The sequence below is a fragment of the Vulpes vulpes genome, chromosome 2, assembly GCF_048418805.1.
Source record: "Vulpes vulpes isolate BD-2025 chromosome 2, VulVul3, whole genome shotgun sequence".
Taxonomy (NCBI): domain Eukaryota; kingdom Metazoa; phylum Chordata; class Mammalia; order Carnivora; family Canidae; genus Vulpes; species Vulpes vulpes.
This window is the reverse complement of record NC_132781.1, coordinates 26,889,347-26,913,455: the sequence shown is the minus strand read 5'-3', so window position 1 is coordinate 26,913,455 and position 24,109 is coordinate 26,889,347. Positions and strand designations below refer to the sequence as shown.

Sequence of the window (24,109 nt, the reverse complement as noted above, 5' to 3'; positions counted from 1 at the left end):
AGTTTTTCCCCTGCGTCCCGCCCCCCCTCCCCCCCTTCAGCTCTGGCTGGTGGGGGGAGGGAGGATGGATTTGAGACTTTTCCTTTTTTAGCCGTCCAGGGTGGGAGAGTGGAGTCCTCCCTTGGCCCGGGGAGGGGGGGCCTAGTTGGGGGCTTTGCGGGGAAAGGTGCCTCTCCGCTCCGGGGCGAGCGCCGCGAGGCGTTTCGCACGTGGAGGTGGAAATACTGAAAGGGGGCGGGGTGGGCACGTGTGGGAGGGAGGGAGGGAGGGAGGGAGGGAGAGAGGGAGAGGTGGGAGTGGTGCTGGGGAAGCAGCCACCTGGGCCGCTCGTTTAAGAGGGTTCTAGGTCGGTGGGCTTTCGGGACCATGGCGTTCTCTCTTGTGAAATAAGAATCCTAACATTTCAGAGTCGGAAGAGACATTAGAGGTCACCCAAAGCAGCCGTCCCCTCTGCAGCCTCTCTGACAAGTGGTAGGTAGTCTGGCCTCTGCTTAAACCCTTCCCAACTCTGAACGCTCTCTGCTGCCCAGGAAAAGCCCGCTCCGTTCGAACTGTTCGCCTCCCCTCATTAGACCCTTCAGTCTCATTCATGTCCTTGTGAAGTTGCTCCCTTTTTTACTTCTCAAATTTTCTCTCACATCCTCCTCACCCACCCACCGCTCATTGGCCTATATTTTGTGTGCCAGAAAAGAACAGCAGGGAAGTGGAGGAAGGGGGGGGTTGAGAGATAGTGAGGGCCAGCTGAAAACTTGGCTGGGTCATTTTCAGTTGCGCTGGCTTGTATGTTGATATTTTTCGACAGGAAGCTTGGGAATTACAGTCTGGGATATTTCATGGCCGTTTTCTCTCACTTAGTGCATCTTTTCATAGGTAGAAAATTCAGCAGCATCTCTGTTTCTCTCTCAAAGCACATTTGCCTCTTGCCTAAATCGCTTTCCCTAAAGCTGCCTAAAATGGTCTTTTGGGGATAGTAGTGCTGAAGCTGTTAGAAGCATCTCCTGGTACAGACGCGGTCAGAACTGCCCCCACGCCTTGACCTGCGTCTTCCTTTCAAGCCTGGCGGCTTCCTTCTCAAGGTCCCTCCTTCACAATACTTTCCTTTCTTTATTTATTATTACTTTGTTTTGCAGTTCTTTTATGAGATTTGAAATTTTGGGAACACTTTTATATTTGCTTACAGTTTGCAATAGTTTTCATGTTCTTTACGTTAGTCTATGCCATTTATCACTCAGTAGTTGAGATAGTTCCATTTCTGCTGTTGTAAGTAAACGTTTTTCTGATGTTCTTCATTTGGTGAGCTGTGCTGCCTCCGAAAGTAGTTTTTTTGGCATAAGAATCCTCAGGGCACTTGTTTTTCTTCTTCCTAATATAGTGAAAAGTCAAGACATAACAGGTTAGATATAGAAGTAATGAATCAGGTCTAAAAGCCATAGAATAAATTTCCTTTTAAAATACCAGTCGTCTCTTTAAAATACTGAAACACATTTTTCTCTCTCTCCCCTCTCATGACTTAGAGACTCTAGCTGTGCTCTACCCTGCTTACTGAAACTGTGGTTTTTTTGTTTGTTTGTTTGTTTATGTCAACAACAATGAGTGTTTAGAAAGAAAATAGCAGTCTTTTTTTTTTTTTTTTTTTTTGCACCATCTTTCTCTGAATAGCAGGTAGCTTCTATTTATATAGACCCCATCCTCAAGGCTTCTTGGTGCCTTGCAAATTATGGCAAAACTGTCTTGAATAAGTATTTGTAAGTATCTTGTGTGGGGCCATTTTTTCAACAATCCAGTTTTTAATTTTAGAGAGTTTGACATCAATTTCATCTAAATCCAGTCACTAGAATTTAACATGGAAATCAATACTAGGTACTGAAAAAAACTATATGATTCTGTCTTTAAATTTTTAATTACCGTGAACTTCCAGGTTATTTTCCTGTTCACTTTAAACATGAACTGTCATGATTTAAGCTGACTGACTTAGAGACATTTGCATTCTGAACATACTAGACAGGAACAACTGGTTTTATTTTTAAAGAAGACACTGTTGTATTTTTTGTGACTGGTTATATGTTGACCTGATTAGACTCCCAACAAATCTTCCTACAGGTTCAGATGCTTCTAGTCCCTCAAATTGTTTGAAAATATAACATAGTCAAAAGAAGGTAGAGCTGTAGGGTTACAAGTGAAAACAACATATTAATGTCAAATACAAAACCACTAGATTACTGAAAGCCAAGAGTGCTCAGTGGTTTGAGTGACCACATTCTAAAATTAGAAAGTCACTATTTTTTGGTTGCTCCTTATTTCTTAATTTTCATATTTAAAATGTTTGCTGAATAAGAGGTCACCTTTTCACATTTAAATATTAAGGTAAGCCAGTTAAAATATAACATTAGTTTCAGGGTTTCGAGTGCAAGAGAAAGGTGAAAACATCAAGTCAATAGGAGAGGATGGAATTTTTTTAAGATTTTATTTATTTACTCATGATAGAGAGAGAGGCAGAGACACAGGCAGAGGGAGAAGCAGGCTCCATGCTGGGAGCCCGACGTGGGACTCGATCCCGGGACTCCAGGATCGCGCCCCGGGCGAAAGGCAGGTGCTAAACCACTGAGCCACCCAGGGATCCCCGAGGATGGAATTAAAATAGTTAAGATTTGCCTTCTAACACTAGGTTATTCATATCTGTCCAACACTAACCTTTAGTTTTATATAAAAATTGCAGATTGGTTTAGATTTAATCATGATTGTTTAATGACTGTTTTCTTTTTTTTTCTTTAAGACTTACACAAATTTAGACTTCTTTTTTTGCTGGAACCCACAAGAAAGAGTGGAAAGAAAATAATTCCCATTTGAAAAAGCCCAATTTGAGGTAGGATGAAATGATTAAGAGAGGTACTGGCCAACTAGGTTAGTGTTTCAATTCTGCCACTGACTAGCCTCACTGCACTTGTCAAATGAGATCCTAAGCCTCAGTCTTCTCATCTCAGAGTTGAAGGGCTGGTCTAGAATCAGCATTGTCCAAAAGAACTCCTTGCGGTAATAGGAATGTCTTATATGTGTGCTGTCCAGTATGTAGCAGCCGCTAGCCATATGTGGCTTTTGGGCACCTAAAATGTAGCTAGTGCAATTAAAAGACCCGGTTTTTTTTTCTTTTAATTTAATCAGTGAAAATTTAAATAGCCACAGATCTGCCATGTTGGACATGCAGATATAGAAGAGTGCTTTCCAAGCTTACCTAATCATTAAAACCATCTCTTACAGGACTCTCTTCTGGTGATTATCATTCAGTATGGGGCTTAGGACTCTGTTTTTAATGCATGCCCAAAGTTTTTATCAGATTGATCAGGGAAACACTGCATTTGAATATTTCTGAACTCCTTTCTAGTTCTCACTTTAGTGTTGACAACTTAAAGTTTAACGTAGTAGAAATAAGCTCTAGACAAAGTTGGCAAACTGGCCAGGCTCTCGCTCTGCTACCTCCTGACCTGTGATCTTAAGCAAGTTGCTTAAGCTCTTCAGGTGTCATCTTTCTCACCTACCTGTGGGCCAAGCTGCAGCCCTGCCTCATTCCCAGGGTTTCTGTAAACCAATCAGATATGATGACCAGCATATAAGAAATTGTGAGCTGGCATAAATGATACAGTATTAAGAGATGATCTCAAAATCCCTTTTTCCTTTTTCACTATACCTGTTACTACTTTTTATGGAATAGGTTACATACAATAACTTATTAATTCAGTAATTTTTTATTCCCCCAACTATTTGACCACTAGTTTCTAGTCTCTATAGAGGACATGCATAGTAAATCTAGCCCTTTTTTGTATTTCTGTTGCTTAGCATAATCTGTCTATATTGCTCAATAAATATCGGATGGTATCATCTATTGCTTTACTTTTAGGTCTCAAAACTTTAGTTAGCTGGTCGCAAGATTATTGTGTACAACAGAAAAATAACTCCCTTGTGTGTATGTATGTGTTTAATCCTATTTTAATTATTTTATTATTAATAGCCCATGATTTATTATTGTTTAGTGATAATCTGTCTTTTGCACAACCAGCTCCAAATATATTTTCAAAGACAGACACCAAGAGACTATCATCATCTTAGGTCCATGTTTTTAGGTTGTATCACACCTGTTTAACTTATTTTTTGCTGTGTTAACATATTAATAAATGAGCTCATTTGATTGCTCAAACTACATTTGTACTACTGCAATTCCAGCCTTAGCATGAATTCTATTATTTGCCTTAGAGTAGATAGCTGATAATGATCTTAAAAACCCTCTTGGCTACTGCCTTTCAGGCTTAATTTTGACCCGGTCATCTTATTTTTAATTAGCTTTTCAGGTTCATACTTAAGGATTCATAGCTTTCTTTTGAAGAACCGAAAGCCCATCTGTGTGAATTACTCTATTACACATCCTGTGTAGTAAGTGATGTTTTCCTTATTTAGAAGAGAGGGAAACTGAGACCCAAGTAATTGTAACATCCAAAGAGTCATGATAGAACCAGAACTTGAACTCAAACGAATAGAAATGTGTACTTTTTGTATATCCAAGAAAAGCTTCCTTTTGCTCACTGTTGCTTTAAACTGTAGAATACTGTTGTGTGGAATACTGTCCTCTCCTGTTGTTCCTGGATATTTTTTTTTGTTTCTTTGAGGGGGTTACTTATTATATTACTGCTTTCATTTCCTCTGATTGTATCATTCATGAATTTATTCTTTCACATTGGTTTTGTGGAAGACAAAAAACCAGTAATCCCAAATCCTCACCATTCATCTTCCTCTTAATAGTAAGCTGAAAAAGAAAGAAGGCATATCTGTTAAGGCCAGTGAATTTTATCGCCATGCCAGACTGCTTTTCATCCTGATGGCAGAATGAGGAAAACCAGTAAGAGCTAAATAGCTCCTATTGAGTCCAGTCATCACATCTCTTAATTCATTTCGTTTTAACTTTGAGTGTACACAACCTTCAAATTCAAGGATTTAGGAAACTTATATTTCATGACTAATATAAAACCTGGAAAATGATGTGGGCCCCTATACTGCCCTATTGGTTTGGATGAGGAGGAGCTGATTAATTTAGGATGAGTATTCATATTGAAATTATACTATTATTACTTGGTTGTGTATTCATGCTTGCATTTAGAATCTCAAATATTTTGTGTAAAATTTTTCCTAGAAAAGTCTTACATTTCAATTCCTTTGTAGATTTTATAGGGTACAAGATTCATCAGGGCAATAATTATAGCAGGGAAATGGAATTTTACTGTAATTTATGGTTTTTCCTTATATTTTGTCACTATAAAAACCTTTTTATTTTTTCACTAAAGAAATATTACACATTTGTTCTTTAAAAAAAGAAAATGAAAACCATAGAAAAATTAAAATTGTCCTCCCATTCCATTCTCACCCTGTTAATAGTTTAGCTGTTCCTCCTAGGATCTTCCTAAATGCATATATGAACGAAGATACATCAATCTGTGCATATGCCAGCATACATTGTTTCTTTTAATAAAAAGTGAGTCATGCTATTCCTATTTTGCAATTTACTTTTTTCACTCAGTATCTTACCAATTACTAATGATTCCCCTACTGTTGGTTAGATTGCCTCCAGTTTCTCACTATCATGTTATCACTGCAAGAAACCTCTTTCCATATAGGTTCTTGTTTCCTATGGAGTATTTCTAAAGAACAGATTCCAGAAAGTGGAATTACATGGTCGAAAGGCATACTCTTGTGTTTTTTTTGTTTGTTTGTTTGTTTGTTTGTTTGTTTGTTTTTAAGATTTCACGACTAATGTCAAATTGCCTTCCTAGAAGATGGCATAAGTTTTCCTTCCTGTCAAGGATCTATCAGGACTATTTCACACATACATTTGCCATGCCAAATATCATCAATCTTTCCATTTTTATCAGTTTAATGAAGTTTTTAAGTATTTTATTTATTTGAGAGAGAGAGCATGAGTAGGGGGAAGGGCAGAGGGAGAAACAGAAGCAGACTCCCTGCTGAGTAGAGAGCCCAGGTCTCTGGCATCATGACCTGAGCCAAAGACAGACACTTAACCATCTGAACCCCAGGCACCCCACCAGTTTAATGAATTATTTATTTGAGAGAGAGCTAACACAAGTGACAGAGGGCAAAGGAAAAGGGAAAAGCAGACTCCCCACTGAGCAGGGAGCCTGATGTCGTCCCATGACCCCTGAGATCATGACCTGAGCCAAAGGCAGATTCTTAACCAACTGAGCCACCCAGGTACCCCAGTACTTTTAATTCTTTTAGGGTTTTTTTTACCTAGAATCCATCTCCATAATTCTAAGTATTAGGCATATATCACTCAGTATATGAATTCTAGATATTTTGAGTTCCTTTGTAATCCATATATTCCAAAGTATTAGGTGAGATGTCTCCTCCTGCAGTCATCCTGTCACCTTCTACTCAAGGTCTTAAATAGTCACCTAACGTGATTTTACAGTTTTATTTTAAAGAGCAGTGTTCAAAAAGGCACATTACTTGAAGTAGTAGTTTTTGATCATTGCTATGTAAGCTTACAGAAGTTGGCCGACAGAACAATAAGAAAGGGAAAAAAAAAAGAGAAAGGTTAAAATTTAACGTTGGTCTAAGATTATTTTCTTGATTCATATTGCTAGTGTTCATTTTAGCTGTATGACCTTGGGCAACTTGCTTAGCTTTTTGGAGCCTCTGCTTCCTTATCTGTAAAATGGGAATAATAGTAGTTGTGAGGATTAAATGCATACTATACATTAAGTGCTTAGAATGTCCCTTGCACATACTGAGCGTCCTGTAAATTTATTAATTGTAAGAGACTATTTATTTATTTATTTTAAAGATTTTATTTATTCATGAGAGACACAGAGAGAGAGGCAGAGACAAAGGCAGAGGGAGAAGCAGGCTCCATGCAGGGAGCCCGACGTGGGACTCGATCCCCGGCCTCCAGGATCATGCCCTGGGCTGAAGGCAGCGCTAAACTGCTGAACTACCCAGGCTGCCCTGTAAGAGACTTTTTACAAATTACTAGCAAAAATAGTCCAGTAAGACATTGTTGCAGAATTTATGAACTCCCATAGGACAAAACACGTTTCTGAGCCAAATTAGATGAAAATGAAGAAGATTTACTCTGGAAAACTATTAGATGATACAAAAGGTAAATCTGATGATAGGTAAAGTGTTTGAAAAAATGGCAAAACCATTATTTCTTTGATAGTAGTACTTAATTATGTATGTGTAGACTTCTAGTTTTGGAGAACATTGGCAGCAGCCTGATCCAATTTCCCCACGCACCTTTCTGTCAAGCTATAAGGCAAACAGAGCACGTATCCATCACACATCACCCATAATTCTTCAGCATTATGAAGAAACATTACCACAATCTACAGATTATCTCTAAGAGAAATAAGTTAGATTCCATGAGCTCCTTCTGCCCAATTCTTTGGATGTGAAGAGTGAGAGAAGGCTTAACAGATTCACTGATAGAGTTTAAGGCCACGAAAGACTTAGATGAAGCACAGATTATCACTTCCAAAAGAAAATCCAACACTTAAGTTCCAAAGTACTGAACATAGGTTTGAAATTTGGTAGTTTGCAGCTTTAGGCACAGAGAAAAGTTTAAAAGTAAGCAGTGCCAGAATTGGTAACTTAAGTTACAAGCAGTGCTTCATAGGAAAGGGATGGAGACATGGCAGTGAAGAGAAACAAGGAAGAGGAGGAATTAACACTCCTTCAGAAAAAGAAAGAGAAAGTAAACTTAGAAGTGTTCTTGAGCCAGGAACTCTTGACCATGAAATGAATACAAACAGGAAAGAATGGACTACACATAGAACTACTGTAGGAAAAAAAGTAAATCAGAACATTTCAAGTGGTGGAAATCTTCCCCTCCCCCACCCAAAAAACATAAGAAAATTAACACAACAACACAAAATGAAATAAAACATCCTCAAACCCATGTTTGGAAATATGGAAAAAAAACCTTGAATCAGAAATATAAAACTAAGAACAGAAATGAACAAAAAAAACAGGAAGAAATAAAATCAGAATAAACTCAGAAAAGAGAAGGCAAAACTCAGAAAGGAAGCTTAAGTTACAAAGGTTCCCATCAAACAGTAGATTCGAATGCAGATATAATAAAAGACATAGAAGAGAAGCAGGAAAGCAGTCAAGAGAATGAAAATGAGATTCTTTTTTAACTGACACTTTAAATGGAAGATGGGTCCAAAAAGTCTAATGTGTGCCCCCCCAAGAAGGAAAAAGAATAAAACCATAATATCCAAGAAAACTTTCTGGAAATAAATATCTAAGTCTATACATCAGAAGTTCATACCATGAATGTAAACTGCAGGACTTAAATGAAACAGAAAAATTCTCCAGGCTTCCAGGCCAAAATGATGAAGTACCTTACAAGGGCCAGAAAAGCAGACTGGTATCCAGTTTCTCAAAAGCAAGATAATAGTGGAGCAGCATAAGGAAAGAAAATGCCAACCAAAGATTTTTATATCCATTCAACTATCTCTCAAAGATTAAGACTATGAACAAAGTTTTAAACATACCAAGAATTCAGTGAATTCTGTACTCCCTAACCCCTCCTGAGGAAACTGTTGAAGGATGAGCTTCATCTAAAGAGATGTGTGGGAAATTTTCTACAAAAAGATAGACAGGATTTCATGTTTCTATTTGAACTAAGGTTAAAATCAGGAGTAGGGATGTAGGTAAAATAGTACATAAATGTTTTAGGTTCTGAGAAAGTAGAAAGAAGGCAACTAAAAACGGGAGGGGAAAGGAAAAAAATTAGATAAGACTAATGATTATAGGTTAAATATCAACAAGGAAATCAGATGATACGATCTGAAACTGAAAAGATTAAGAAAAAGGATACATAGGGGATCCCTGGGTGGCTCTGCGGTTTAGCGCCTGCCTTCAGCCCAGCGCATGATCCTGGAGTCCTGGGATCGAGTCCCACATCAGGCTCCTCCACGGAGCCTACTTCTCCCTCTGCCTGTCTCTGCCTCTGTGTGTGTGTGTCTCATGAATAAATAAATAAAATCTTAAAAAAAAGGATATACAGAAATAGATTCAAAAGTAAGCATTAGGAAAAAAATACAAACCTTTAAAAACACCGAAATGTTTCAAAGGCCAAAGAAAACCCATCATGAAAAATCGTGATGCAATTGAAATCAAATCTACCAGTCACATCCATGAGGATTCTTTCACCAATAAAAAGATTTTCAGATTGGCTCAAAAATCAGAACCCAGCAAACTATAATGTCAGTTATATTTCAATAGAAAAGAAGGAACAAAATCAAAATCCAACTTTTTAACATAAGAGACCCTTAAGACAGTTTAAAAAGATAGACAAAAACCAATCAAGCAAATAGAAATAATAGGAAAGCAGGATTGGCAATGATGAAAGCAAAATAGAAGTCAAACCAAAAAGCAATAACAAAGGAGAACAGTCTGTAATGCTAAAACCCTAATTCACAACAAAAATGTGACAGTTACTAATATATATGTACGAAATAACAGCAATAATCTTTATAAAGCAAAAACTAGAAATGCAAGCACTAAAAAGCACAAAAATTGGACGCTGACACTTTGAGCACAAGACAGGTGAAATACAAAGTAGGGATGTAAGAGATTTAAACACAATGAAGCCGATCTTCAGGTGTATCTATCACTACATCCTAAATACAATATACTCTCTCTCAAACACAAAGTGTTCACAAAAATCGGTCGTATGTTAAGAAAACATCAGTAGAGCCTATACAAGAAAACAAAAAGAGCATTTCCACCTTAAAATTTAGAAGCCTCCTGTTATATGTTCACCTCATACAAGAATGTTCATAGTGACTTTATTCAATATTCAAAGTCAAATCTGGATAGAGAACGGATAAACATACGCTGTTAAAGTACAATATTAGTAAAAAGCAATGAACCATTTATACATACAATAACATGGATAAGTCTGAAAATACTGTGCTGAGTAAGCTGAATTATATATAAAAATCTCCAAGTTTTATTCCATTTAAATAAATATATCCAAAATTAACCCGTAGTACTAGAACTTTTCTGGGAGAGGAGAAGGATTAAATGGGAAGGGACATGAGGGTGCTTTCTGGTCTGACAAAATTTCTACATCTTGATACACATTCAGAATTCTGCCTTATTTAGAAGAGGGTAATGTCCTTGGGTAAAGGAGGAATGTAAACAAATTACAGAGATCCTAAAAAATTATAATGAAAATATTACATGCAACTGTGTGAAGTACATTGAGCAGAGGAAAATTCATAGTCCTAAATATTTGTTAATAAAATTCAACAGTAAATTTTTAAAATCTTACGGACTCTATTTAGTCATTGGTAAATTGTGCAACATCCAATCTAGCAGGTAGAAAGGCGCTCCGATCAAGTTCCTTTACAAAACGAGAAATTTTTATAAACCAAAGTGTGTGGGAACAAGGAAGTTACACTGGGCACTTGCTGATTGGTTAAAGCTGGATTGCTTTTCTTCCTGGAGCAGAAGGAAGTCTTGGACCTGGGTCAGGCATTATGTGTTCTAAGCAGGCACTCATTGATAGTTTACTTAGGCTTGCCTTTTCAGGGAGAGAGGAACATAACGACTTCATTACTTGCTAAGGTGGCTTAGCCTAAGCAGCTCCATCTTGGGCCTAATCAGGTTACTCTATCACAGTAAAAATAAAAGAATGAAAATAAATAATTCCCAATTCAAAAAAAATAAAAATAATTCCCAACTCAAAAATTAAAAAAGAACAACAAAGTAAGCCCCATTAAAAAAAAAATAAAGATAAAAGTGGAAATTAAGGAGTTAACAGAAAAACTGTACACCAAGTTGATGAATCGATCCTGGACCTTTCGGGGAAAATTCATAAAATGAATAAGCTACTGGTTTCACCAAGGCGGAAAAGAGAAAGCACAAAATATACCAAATAAGAAATGAAGTCAAAGAACATGATATGGAAGACATTGAGAGAGTCACATGCAACTATTTTACACACCTCTATGCAAATAAATCTGAAAACCTAGATGAGGGACACCTGGGTGGCTCAACAGTTAAGCACCTGCCTTTGGCTCGGCGTGATCCTGGAGTCCCGGGATCGAGTCCCACATCGGGCTCCCTGCATGGAGCCTGCTTCTCCCTCTGCCTGTGTCTCTGCCCCTCTCTCTGGGTCTCTCAATAATAAATAAAATCTTTAAGAAAAAGAAAGAACCTAGATGAAATAGATTCTTTCTTAGGAAGATACAGTTTAAGAAAATTAACCTCACTAGAGATTTGATTTTTTTTTTTTTTTTTTTTTTTAAGATTTTGTGTGTCAGCACAAGCAAGGGGGAGAAGAGGGAAAGGGAGAATGACTCAATCACAGGACTTGGGATCTTGACCTGAGCCAAAGGCAGATGCTTAACCAACTGAGCCACCCAGGTGCCTCTCTAAAGATTTAAAAAAATAAAAACTTTGAGTGCCAGAGTGGCTCCATTAATTAAGCATCCACCTCTTGATCTCAGGGTCAGGAGTTAAGGCCCCAACACCGGGCATATAGCCTACTTTGAAAGGAAAGGGGAGGGGCGCCCGGGTGGCTCAGTCAGTTAAGCGTCAGAATATTGATTTTCAGCTCAGATCATGATCTCAGGTTGGGAGATCAAGCCCCATGTCAGGCTCCACACCAGTGTGGATCCTGCTTAAGATTTTCTCAAAAAATGAAAACGATTTTTAACTTAGTTTTAGTAGAAGAAACAAATTTGTCAAGGAGCTAACCCACAAAGCACCAAACCTATGTGATTTCACAAAGGAATTCTACAAAAGCTTTACAGATCATACCTTCCCAAAGCTACATGAATTACTTTAGAACATAGAAAATGCAGAATAACTTTGCAATTTTTATGAAGCAAAAATAATATCAATTTCTAAACCTGATAAAGATGGCACAAAAATGAAAATTATAGATAAATATTTATTAATATCAGTGCAAAATCTTAAATATTATGCAATGTAACAGCACATTAAGAAAATACATCATGATGAAGTGAAAGCTTATATAGTAGGAACATAAGGATGATTCAGTATTTGGAACTCTTGCTATAATCCACCATATTAATGGGCCTAAGGAGAAAAATCATGTTCTCTTTATGGATGCTGAAAAAAATCTGGCCAAATTCAACAAGCATTCCTAACTCAAAGGTTTTGAGAAGGGCAGCCCAGGTGGCTCAACGGTTTAATGCCACCTTCATCCCAGGGCCTGATCCTGGAGACCCAGGATCAAGTTCCACATCAGTCTCCCTGAATGGAGCCTGCTTCTCCCTCTGCCTGTGTCTCTGCCTCTCTCTCTCTCAATCTCTGTGTCTCTCATGAATAAATAAATAAAATCTTTTAAAAAAAAAAAGTTTTGAGAAAACGGAAATGGATACATCCATCAGGTGATTTTCATAAATACAGATGCATAGATGCATATATATATACACACCCCTAAATCCTAAGACTAGCATCTTAATAGACGTTAAAATCAGAAACAAAGTAAAGATGCACATTGTCTCTGATATGTGACATACTGCAGATATGTACAAGTACAGATAGGAAAGAGAAAACGATTGTAGGCATAGTAATGGAAAAGAAATAAAAGTTTCTTTACAGGCAGCATGGCATTGATAGTTCATCTGGAAAGCCCCAGAAAATCAATGACAAAACTATTTCAAAGTATTTTAGGAAGATTGAAGGATATAAAATAAACCTTTATGTACTCAGTAACCAATTACACAATGTAATGAGGGGAAAATGCATGACAATAGCAAGAAAAAGGATACTTAAATTTCTAAGGATTTGGTTTTAACAATAATCATAAAAATCTATATGAAGCAAACTAGAAAACATTTCTTGAAGACACAAGGTGAAACTAAACAATTGGAACAACATCCTTTGTTTTTGGTTAAGACCTCTCAACCTCATGATGTCACTTTATTCCTCAATTAATTTATGAGATCCTAATACCAACAATTTTTGTATAGAGCTAAACTAGTTAATACTGGAGTTCATTTGGAAAAATAAGAATATCAAAACATTAAGGAGAAGATCTTTGTGATATAACCCTAACAAATAGCAAAATAGGTAGCCTGTATAATTTGAAAAACAAGACATTGGCACATGGATAGACCAATAAAGTACTATAAAGTCCAGATACAGATACAGCTACATATGGAAACCCAATGCTTTATTAGAGTAGTATTTCAAATCACTGAAACAAAATGGACATTTTAATAATGCATGTTGGCACCATTAGATAGCCCCTTAGGAAAAGATGATATTAGGGTCAATTCTTCACACCATGCATAAGAATAAATTCCAAATGGATCAAAGGTCAAAATATTTAAAAATGCACAAATAACAAAATATGGGTAAACTTTTCTATGCAGTGATTATAAAGAAAAGTTTTCAATGGGTCAAAATCAAGTTTTTGTTTTTTAAGATTTTATTTACTTAGGAGAGATACAAAGAGAGGCGGACACAGGAGAAGCAGGCTCCATGAGAGACATGGAGAGAGAGGCAGAGACCTAGGCAGAGGGAGAGGCAAGCTCCCCTCTGGGAGCCCCATATGGGACTTGATCCCAGGACCCTGGGATCACACCCTGAGCCGAAGGCAGGTGCTCAACCACTGAGTCATCCATCCCAAAATCAAGTTATAAAAATAAAAATACTGATAAATTTTACTATGTTTAAAAATTTTTTTTAAAGATTTATTTATTTATTTATGATAGAGGGGAGGAGGGGGCAGAGACATAGGAGGAAGAAGCAGGCTCCATGCCAGGAGCCCGACGTGGGACTCAATCCCAGGTCTCCAGGATTGCGCCCTGGGCCAAAGGCAGGCGCTAAACTGCTGAGCCACCAGGGATCCCCGTATGTTTAAAATTTTTTTAATTGCATGACAACTTTATAACAAAACTTGCGATATGTTACAAAAGGTAAATTCTTAAATACACAGAGCTTTGAAAAAAACATAGGCTAAAAACCCTAAAGATAAAGGGCAAAAACACACATCACACAGACCTATGAAAGAAGACAAAAATGGCTCTATATGTATAAGACCGTACTGAGCATATCCTGGTTTTTAATGCCAATCCCCACTGAAAAGAATGAAAACTCCTTAGAGAAAGGGTTGATTTCAGGATTGGAACAACATAGGTAGAAAATGATACTGGAATATCTTGATATGTCAGAAAGTAAGTCAATACCCAGCACTATTGATGGGAGCTTTTCAATGGGATGCAGGATGCAGTGCCTAGGAATCCAAGCAGCTAAATATGGGATAATTTGAGCCCCAAAATAAGTGAAGACAGTAATAGATTATAAACCGCTGTAAATGAGGTGTGAATTCATACTGATTTTAAAATTTGCAAGATTGCTTATTAGTTGCAAGGAAAAATATGGTAAGAAAAAATTGGACAACAGCATGAAAGAGTGATTAAAATTAACATTGGCAGAGAGGGCCCAGATAAGCATCTTATGCCTCTAGATGTAATATTCTAAGAAAGTTATCTCGTGGTATTATGGGGATACATAACTTGATGTAATGAAGAAACATGAGGATCCTCAAATGAGAAACATTCTGTTAAAAAGATGGGAAGGGAGCCTGCATTATTCAGAAGTAATCTTCCAGATTACAGGAAACTAAGAGACAAATATGACCTGTGATCTTAGACTGAGGGGAAGAAATGCTATATAAAGGACATTATTGGGTCCATTGGACTAAGGTTGGTACATTGGGGAAAAGTATCACATTGATGTTTAATTTCCTGAAACTGATAACTATGTGCTGTAATTAGGAGAGAACAATTTTATTTTTAGAAAATGCATACTAAATTTTGGACAAACAAAAAGATATGATGTATGTGACTTACTCTCAAATGATGTAGCAGAATGTCTATGTGTAGAGAGAAGTATAAAACAAATGAGGCAAAATGTTAATAATTGGCAGGTTAGAGTAGAGTACACAAGATTTCATTGTACTATTCTTCCAACTTCCCTAGAAGTTTGAGGTTCTTTCCAAGTAGAAGATAAAAAAAAAGACTACACTGACATACCATTTTTCATCTGTTATATTCACAAAAACATTCTCACTGTTGGTCGTGCAAATGCAAAATGGTAAAATTTCTATGGACAGAAATTTGGTAATACCTAATTAAATTATATACACATTCACTCTTCTACCCAAAGAATATACTCTGATGGTTTACCTCAAGTAGTTTTAAATGTATATGCACACGTGTGTAGGTTCGTTTATTGTAGCAATACTCATAATCACAAAACATTGAAAACTGCTAACTGTCCAAACAAAGGAGATTGAGTAAACACACACATGTACTGTACAGCTGAAAAAAGAATGAAGAAAATGTATATGCACTGAAATGGAATGATTTCCAGGATATATTTCTGAATTAATAAAAGCAAAGGACAGAGAAATTTTAAATTATGTGTGGCCTTTTCTGTAAGAAAAACAAAATAAATATACTTCTTTACCTTTTCAAAATATACAAAGGAAGGATGAACCAGAGAGCAATAAAGTTGATTACCTGCCTACAAAGGTGAATGATGGAGCAGGGAAGGAAATGACATTTTTCCAAGTTAAAACTTCACATATAGTTCTTATATTTGGAAGCAGGGCAATTTTTTAGGCAGTCCCCAGAAATGAAATTAATCGGGTAAGGATAGCAGGAAAGACTAAAAACCAAACTTGACTTATTTCAATAAAAACACATTGAAGGAGGGAGAAATAAATAATCCAAGTAACTCTTAAACTCATTACTCTGACCTTCAGTTTAGGGAGATGGGACTACAAAGAAATTCTAGACTTATAAATTTGTTTCTTGTAGCTTATGGATGTTGTGCTTCTGAAACTATTTAAATGTATAAAAAGACTGAGCAAATGAGTACATGTAATTTGTGTGAGAGCCAGGGTTTTTCACTCTGAAAGAACAGAGTTCCAAATACAGATTTGGGGAAATAAGGAAAAACCCTGAAGCATGGATCAGAATTGGATTTGAAAGTCTGAACTCATGATTTTCTAAGATACATACGTGTATACATATGTCACATACACTTAGGTGTATATTCCAACTCCCATCTACTGAAGAGCCCAGAGACCAGAGACCTATGAGCACATGGTATACTTGTATCTTTATTTCTGATATCTCTCACTAAAAGAAACCAGGGCTCTTTGAAGAAATGGTTGATTCTAAGGTTGGGACAGGAAAATGAGTATAGGATAAGGCTGGAATGTCTTGTTATGCCAGAAAGTTAAGGAATTGCTCAAACAATGATAGAGGCTTGTTGGAATGACATGAGGCTTAGGTTCCCATTGGCTGAATCTGGAACAGTTTGAGTTCCCAGATAATTTAGGATTATAAAGAGTTACAAGCCACTGAAAAGTAGGAATCCATGAGTGGTGGGTACCCATAATAGAAAAAAGAGGGATCTTCCCTACATAAGAATGTCAACTGAAAATATGGAAGAAACTCTGGGGCTGGAAAATCATAGTTACAGATTGGGCAAGATAATCATTGGATGCTAAATCTAGAGTGAAATTTTCATGAACAGAATATTTGCATGGTCTCTAAGTATCTCCCCATAAATTATTTACTAAAAGAGGGAAAATAGTAAGACTACAATGGAGAACCAGACCTGTACCAGATTTTCAAACTTCTCATAACTGATAAAAGGCAGGTGGAAATCACATAATCTGGATTTGCTACTTTGAGAGACAGCATCAGTTAGAGAGTATTTCAGCTGGAGATATACAACTGGAGAGAAAAACCTCACATAAACCCAAAAGGTTTATATATATATATATATATATATATATATATATATATATATATATATATATATAACTTATTTTAGAAAAGGAGAGGAAATCTATTTGGAAGAATTCCAAATTGTGTGGGTGCCCCACTATTGAGGAGAAGGGAGCATAGCTCCCCACTTCCTAAGTGTGGAGTTCACGAAGTCCCTTAAAAAGTACAGTATGCAGGGGGGTTAGGAAGTCATTTTATAATGGAGAAAAACCTGAAAAATACTGCTGCAGGTAGGGGTGATCAAGGTCAGTACCAACAGAGGTGAGTCATGTGAATAGAATGTTTCCTTGTATGATCTGATACAAAGGGTACTTTATAGTACCTCTGATTTGTTTTCCAAAAACTACCCCAGTCTGTTCATGAGGAAATTATGAGACAAATCCTAGGAGAGGATCATTCAACAAAATACCTGACCAGTAATCCTCAAAACTGCCAAGGTCATCAAAAACTAGGAAAACCTGAGAAACGGTCACAGCCAAGAGGAGCTTTAAGGGCATGACAACTAAAAGTAATATGGAATTTTGTGATACAAATAGAACATTAAGTAAAAATGAAGGAAATGCAAAAGTAGTTTGCATTTTCTAGCATTTTATAGAGAGTTATACAGAATGTGCTCTTGTCTGGTTTTTCACTCAGCATATTTTGAGGTTTCCATGTTATGTGTATCACCTCATTCTTTTTATTGCTAAGCAGCAAGATGGAATCACTGTGGATATGCCGTAATTTGTTTATTCACTCACCTGTTGATATTTGGGTTTTCAATTTTTGAGCTATTACAACTATTCGTATATATGTATGTCTTTGGACATATTTTTTCATTTATTTTAGGTAAATAGGAGTGGAATGGGTAATATGTGGTTTACATTTAGCATTTTAACAAACTGCCTCTTTTGCAAAATGCTTTTGTTCTATTTACTTTCCCATCGGCAATGTTTTAGAGTTCCATTTACTACATAGACCATAGAGGGTTGTTTTTTTTTGTTTTTTGTTTTTTAATTTGGGGCAATCTAACAACATCAATGTATAAGAGTATCTCATGGTTTTAATTTCCTAATGACCAGTGATGTTGAACATCTTTTCATGTCCTTATTTGCCATCCATAGATTTATGAATTGTTTGTTGAGATGTTGTGCCTGTTTGTTTTTTAATTGGACTGTTTCAGTTATTGGTAGCCCTGTATATATCCTAGATACCAATCCTTTATCAGACACATGACTTGCAAATATTGTTGTCCAATCTGTGTGTCTTGTCTTATTCTCTTAATAGTAAGAGAACAAGGGAAGCCTGGACCAGTTTTTAATTTTGATAAAGTCTAACTTACCAGTATTTTTCATATATGGATCATACTTTAATGTTATACTTTAGATGTTATACCTAAAAATTTTATGCCTACCTAAGGTCATAAAGATTTTTTCCTATATTTTTTCTAGAAGTTATATAGTTTGAATTCTTACATTTACGTCTGATCCATATTTTTTTTGTAATTCATTTTTTTAAGATTTTTTAAAATTTATTTATTCATGAGAGACACAGACTGAGAGGCAGAGACATAGGCAGAGGGAGAAGCAGGCTCCTCACAAGGAGCCCCATGCGGGACTCGATCCCAGATTCCGGGATCTCAACCTGAGCTGAAGGCAGGCGCCCAACCGCTGAGCCACCCAAGCGTCCTTGTAATTCATTTTGAGTTAATTTTTATAGATGATGTAAAGTACAGATCAGAGTTGGGGGTTTTCTTTTGTTTTGTTTTTTTAATTTGGTAACCTATTTGATCCAGCACCTTTTGTTGAAAAGACTATCTTTTTTCCACTGAATTACCTTTTTTCTTTTTTTTCTTTTTTCTTTTTAACTTTTTTACTTGGATTTGACACAGTATTACATTAGTTTCAGGTGTATGACATAGAGATTATTTTGCCTCTTCCGTTTTTAAATTCCAAGATCTCGTTCACCAATGATATCCTATTATGTCCCTGAAGAATTAATTCCGTTTTTTGAAGTTCTTTTTTTTTTTTTTATTGCTCTCTGTATTGCTTCTGTTTCCTATAGATTCTTCTTCACATTCTCCGAAGCCTTTCTTTAATGATTGATTAGTGATCCTAGCCTGTCTGTTCATACTTAAGGGTTAGTCACTAAGCAACTGATTGAACTGAATGAGCCTGGAATTGGACTTTTTGAGAAGTGAGATTCACTTGGTGATTGATCCCTTTTTAAATCTTCTCTCTCTCTTTTTTTTTTTTTTTTAATCTTCTCTCTAGTATTTTTGAGTGATACTATGATCTGTTTAAATGTGGTTTTCTTTTTCTTGTGTGTCAAGGGGCACTAGTGGCCTGGAACTACTTTAATGTCTCAACCTGGGAATTTCCATATTAACGGAATTAATTCTCATAATACTTTCATTTTTTTAATGTTAACAGCCTGTAATGTCGACACTAAGATGTTCGTAATCATTGACGCCCTGAAATTTCAGGGTTATAGTCACCAGGATAGTCAGAATAAGATGTTCTATGCTGATATTTAAGGGTCAATAAATATGCATTAGCTCCTAACCGAACTGGCTGTAAAGTGGACAAGCTTACATGAAAACTATGGGTATTTGCATGGACGTGGGCTGTATGAATCTACTAGAACTTAAAATTCTAGCATAAACAAACAAACAAATAAATAAATAAATAAATAAATAAATAAATAAATAAATGTCTAGCCAGTGTTTATTAAGTGTGCATTCCAGACACTGTGATAAATATTTTATAATGTCTTTCCTTTGCCCTCAGGAAAAAGGAAATGTATCACTTCTTTACCCTGTATTTCAAGGGGGCCCCATGATATGGTCTCTGTATCCTCTTCCAGCCTTATCTCTTACACTTCTCACGCTGGCCTTTCAGTGTGCCAAGTATATTCCAACCTGAAGGTCTTTGTCTTGTTCTTTGCTTTGCCTAGAACATCCCAGCACCAGCTATTCAATTGGCTGCCCTTTCTGACATCGGAGTCTCATCCTACCAAGGCCTTTCCTCACCCCTGAATCTTAGCTGAGTACTCTTTACTCCTGCCTCAGTTTGACTCTGTCTTCACGTGGCCTTGCTTGGATTCCTCCTGCCAATAAACTAACCTTTGTGAAAAGCATGAATCTTGTCTGCTCTGTACACCATTCTATTTTCAGCCTCTGCTACTGTGAGATACACAAATGTCTGATAAATAGTTGTTGAATATTGAATGAGTAAGAGAAGAGGCTCATTACTTGTTTCAAAGCTAAAGAACAGCAAAGCTGAGACTCAAACGCATGGCTGTCAGAATTCTATGCTCGTAGCACCACCCTTCACTCAGACAAGGACTCTCCCATTCCTTATCACCTCATCAGTTCAAAATGTTGCTATACTTTCTTTGGGCATTGCCTTCAGAGTCTTGTTCTTTAGAAATCTAGTGGTAGCAGATTTTGATTCTTTGAAAATACATTTGATTTTTTTTAACTTTTTAAAGATTTTATTTACTTAGTTTTGAGAGAGACTCCTTGTGGGGAGCCTGATGTAGGGCTTGCTCCCAGGACCCTGGGATCACCACCAGAGCCAAAGGCAGACACTCAACTGCTGATCCACCAAGGCACCTCACATTTGATTTTTTTAAAATACCTGCGGGTTATTCAGATCCAAATTTGTTAAAACTATTGAGGGAAGTGGAATAATTACAAAGTAGCCACATACAATAGGGTTTTCTTTTTAAAATTGGATCTAAAAGAGAGTTTTAAAAGAAGGATACAAAAAAAAATAAAAAATAAAAATAAATAAATAAATAAATAAATAAATAAATAAATAAATAAATAAATAAAAATTTAAAAAAAAGAAGAATACTAGGGCACCTGGGTGGCTCAGTTGGTTAAGCATCTACCTTCAGCTCAAGTCATGATCCCAGGGTCCTGGGATATAGCCCCACATCAGGCTCCCTGCTCAGCGGGGAGCCTGCTTGTTCCTCTCCTCGCTTGTGCTCTATGTTGCTATCTCTGTCTCTCAAATAAAATCTTTTAAAAAAATTTTTTAAACAAAAAGAATATTATAAGAAGTTGGAGGTAGTGGCAACAGCATTGTAGCAGTTGTAGAGCCTCCTAAAGGGCCTTCTTTTAAAAGAGGGTATTCATTTTAGTATAAAAGATTTCCATTGTTTGGGTTGAGAAACTAATTTTGTTGCTTTCATAGTTACACCCGATACAAGTAAAAATCCGTTTTCCATTTTAGTACAAATGTTTCATACCTGTATACCTGAAATGCACCTGTATACCTGAGATGCATTTGCTTTTTGTTTTGTTTTGTTTTTAAGATTTTATATATTTACTCATGAGAGACACAGAGAGAGAGAGAGAGAGGCAGAGACACAGGCAGAGGGAGAAGCAGGCTCCACACAGGGAGCCCGATGTGGGACTCGATCCCAGGTCTCCAGGATCACACCCTGGGCTGAAAGCGGCGCCAAACCACTGAGCCACCCAGGCTGCCCTGCTTGGTTTTATTTTGTCAGGATTTCATCTTTGTTATTGGTCATGGTTGGAAGTTAAACTAGCCAGGAAATAAAATTGTGCATAAAGAGTAAAAAATAAAAAATACTAACTGAAGGAAAAGAATAAGGATAGGTGCCAAACTCTAAAGATTCTTTGGTTGATACTTTTCACTCTAGTTGTAACTCTCTATGTGTTTATATCTTTTTTTTTTTTACGTTTTCTTTTGCTGTTTCTTCTGTTTCCTTACAGATTCTTTTTTCCTGAAGATTTTTTTTCTCTTCGTTAATTTCCTATTTTCTTTTTACTTCTTATTAAACTTGAAGTTTTGCAGTGTATTTCAGGAAAGGTTGGAGTTGGCAATACTACATTTTGGTGGTTTGGGTGGCTTTGAGAGAGGACATATCTTTTTGGAGGAACAAATGTGTAGCGTTCACTGAAGATAATTGGTGCTTTTGTGCTTTTCCTTTAAAAAAAAATAATGTTGGGGTGCCTGGGTGGCTCAGTGGTTGAGTGTCTGCCTTCGGCTCAGGGCATAATCCCGGAGTTGTAGGATTGAGTCCCGCATCAGACTCCCCACAGGAAGCCTGCTTCTCCCTCTGCTTATGTCTCTGCCTCTCGCTGTGTGTCTCCTCTGAATAATCAATTAATTAATTAAAAAAAAGAAAAGAAAATTTTAGCTTGGAGTTTTTATAACCATTGTTTATGCTAAGGGAAAAAAAGGGAGACAGATACGTATATGTACAAATGTTTTCTATAATTTTTGAAATAGGTAATATCTATAAACTATCTCTAAAATTAAAAATTCTGAATCCCTCCAGAGCCTCTTAGCAGTGATTTTTGAAAGCATCTGTGTATTTTCTGGACGCTCTAAATTATTGTAGAAATCTACAGTTTCAGAGCTGAAAGGCAGATTGAGAAATCATTATGGGTATTTCATCATAACTTTAAAAAAAAAATCATCTAATCTCCTTTCTTACAGAGAAATGACCCACCTCATTTATGGCAAAGCTTGAGTTACGTGGCCTGATCCTATTCAATGTTCTTACTGTCTCTGTTGATATTCTTATCAGTTAACATGATAGCTAATAAATTTGCACCTTGTAGAAGGGGAAGCCTCCGTTTTGAAACAAACATTTCATCACAGAATAAAATTATCATTTCTCAGAGCTAGATCTTCATTTTTCAGTTATCACTTAAACAATTTGAGCTAAGTTCTTTCCCAGGTGGAGGGCGGTGGCAGAGGGTGTGTCTGTGCTGTGTCATGTATTATTTGATTTCTTCTACTTTTAAGACTGAACATTCTTCACGCTCTGAAAGGAAAAGAAGAGACTCGTTCGGGATGTTTGACGGTTATGATAGCTGCAGTGAGGACACAAGTAGCAGCTCCAGCTCTGAAGAGAGTGAAGAAGAAGTTGCTCCTTTACCTTCTAACCTCCCAATTATCAAAAACAATGGACAAGTGTACACATACCCAGATGGTAAATCTGGCATGGGTGAGTATTTACAGCCTTCTGCTGTTACTCAGCTTCATGTTGGAGGTTATGTTTTGGTTCCATTTTTTCTGTCATTTACCTTCCTTAGAATTTTTCAAGGAGAAAAGAAACGCAGTCTGACACTTTGAGTTGTAGATAAGATCACTAGATTTCTGTTGGATCTCTTTATCTTGCCTACCTGCTATGTTCTGGCAGCAGGCAAGGAGAACAAAATAAAAACAAAAGGCTATTGAGAAACATAATGTGGACATAAATTCAGTCATTAGGTAGTAAATCCCCATGTAACTGGAAGTTTGCAGGATCACAGGTTTGTAGAGTTGACAGACATTTGCAGGGTAAAATCTCCTCTATAACAGGTGCTTCTGGGAAGTTTTCTTTTTAATACTTCCAGTGATAAAGGTATCTGTAATTACCAGAATATCCTTTATATTGTACCAAAATTACCCATCCTCTAAATTTGCCTTTGGGTCTTAATTTTGCTTTTTAAAGGTACACAGAAGGGGCACCTGTGTGGCTCAGTGTTTAAGCATCTGCCTGTGGCTCAGTTCATAATCCCAGGGTCCTGGGATCGAGTCCTGCATCAGGCTCCTTGCAGGGAGCCTGCTTCTCCCTCTATATCTCTGCCTCTCCGTCTGTGTCTCTCATGAATAAATAAAATATTTAATAAATAAATAAAGAAATGTACACAGAAAAAAAAAGAATTGTACACAGAATAATCCTAATCCTTGTTACTATGATATCCCTTCACACTAGAACACTCTTTGGTAACTCTAGTTGTTGCTTCAGTGATTTCTCATAGTATCACAGCGATTTTAATTCATTGGTACATCCTGCTCACTGTCTTCTGGACATACTTCGGATTACATGGGAGTAAGGTAACAGCTTGTCCTATCTTGCTGGAGACTGTCCTCTTTTTAGGATTGTAAGTCCCATATCCTAGAAAGCACCTCAGGCAAATGGCTGATCACCTATGTAATTAGAGCAGAAGATAGTTCTGCCTTCATCTCCCTTTTTCAGGACACTGCATTTCCACTCATGCCACAGAATTGCTTTAGCTTTTTTTAAAGTAATACTGATTTTTGCATTTAACTGAAACCCTTCAGTCTTTCCTACAGCTTTACTAGTAAACCAATTAAACCAGTCTTGTGCATTTGCAGTTGACTTTTTTTAAGATTTTTAAGTAATCTCTCTACCCATTGTGAGGCTTGAACTTAAAACCCCAAGATCAAGTGTCAGATGCTCCACCAACTGAGCCAGCCTGACACCCCAACTTTCTATTT

The 24,109-nt window shown here is 36.8% G+C and overlaps 1 protein-coding gene across 10 annotated transcripts in view; it reads left to right on the top strand.

Moving 5' to 3' along the window:
* The window catches only part of MBTD1 (mbt domain containing 1), a 66,542-nt gene that overhangs the window by 1,391 nt on the left and 41,042 nt on the right, over nt 1-24,109 (top strand). For 4 of the 10 annotated variants that reach the window (XM_072747498.1, XM_072747493.1, XM_072747497.1 and 1 more), the window contains exons 2-3: nt 408-471; nt 22,628-22,829. In XM_072747498.1, coding sequence (XP_072603599.1) covers nt 22,676-22,829 — 154 coding nt within the window. In that variant the 5' untranslated portion in view covers nt 408-471; nt 22,628-22,675. The remainder of the gene's footprint in view (nt 1-407; nt 472-22,627; nt 22,830-24,109) is intronic. The other 6 variants (XR_003234571.2, XM_072747495.1, XM_025995956.2 and 3 more) reach the window with 2 other exon arrangements.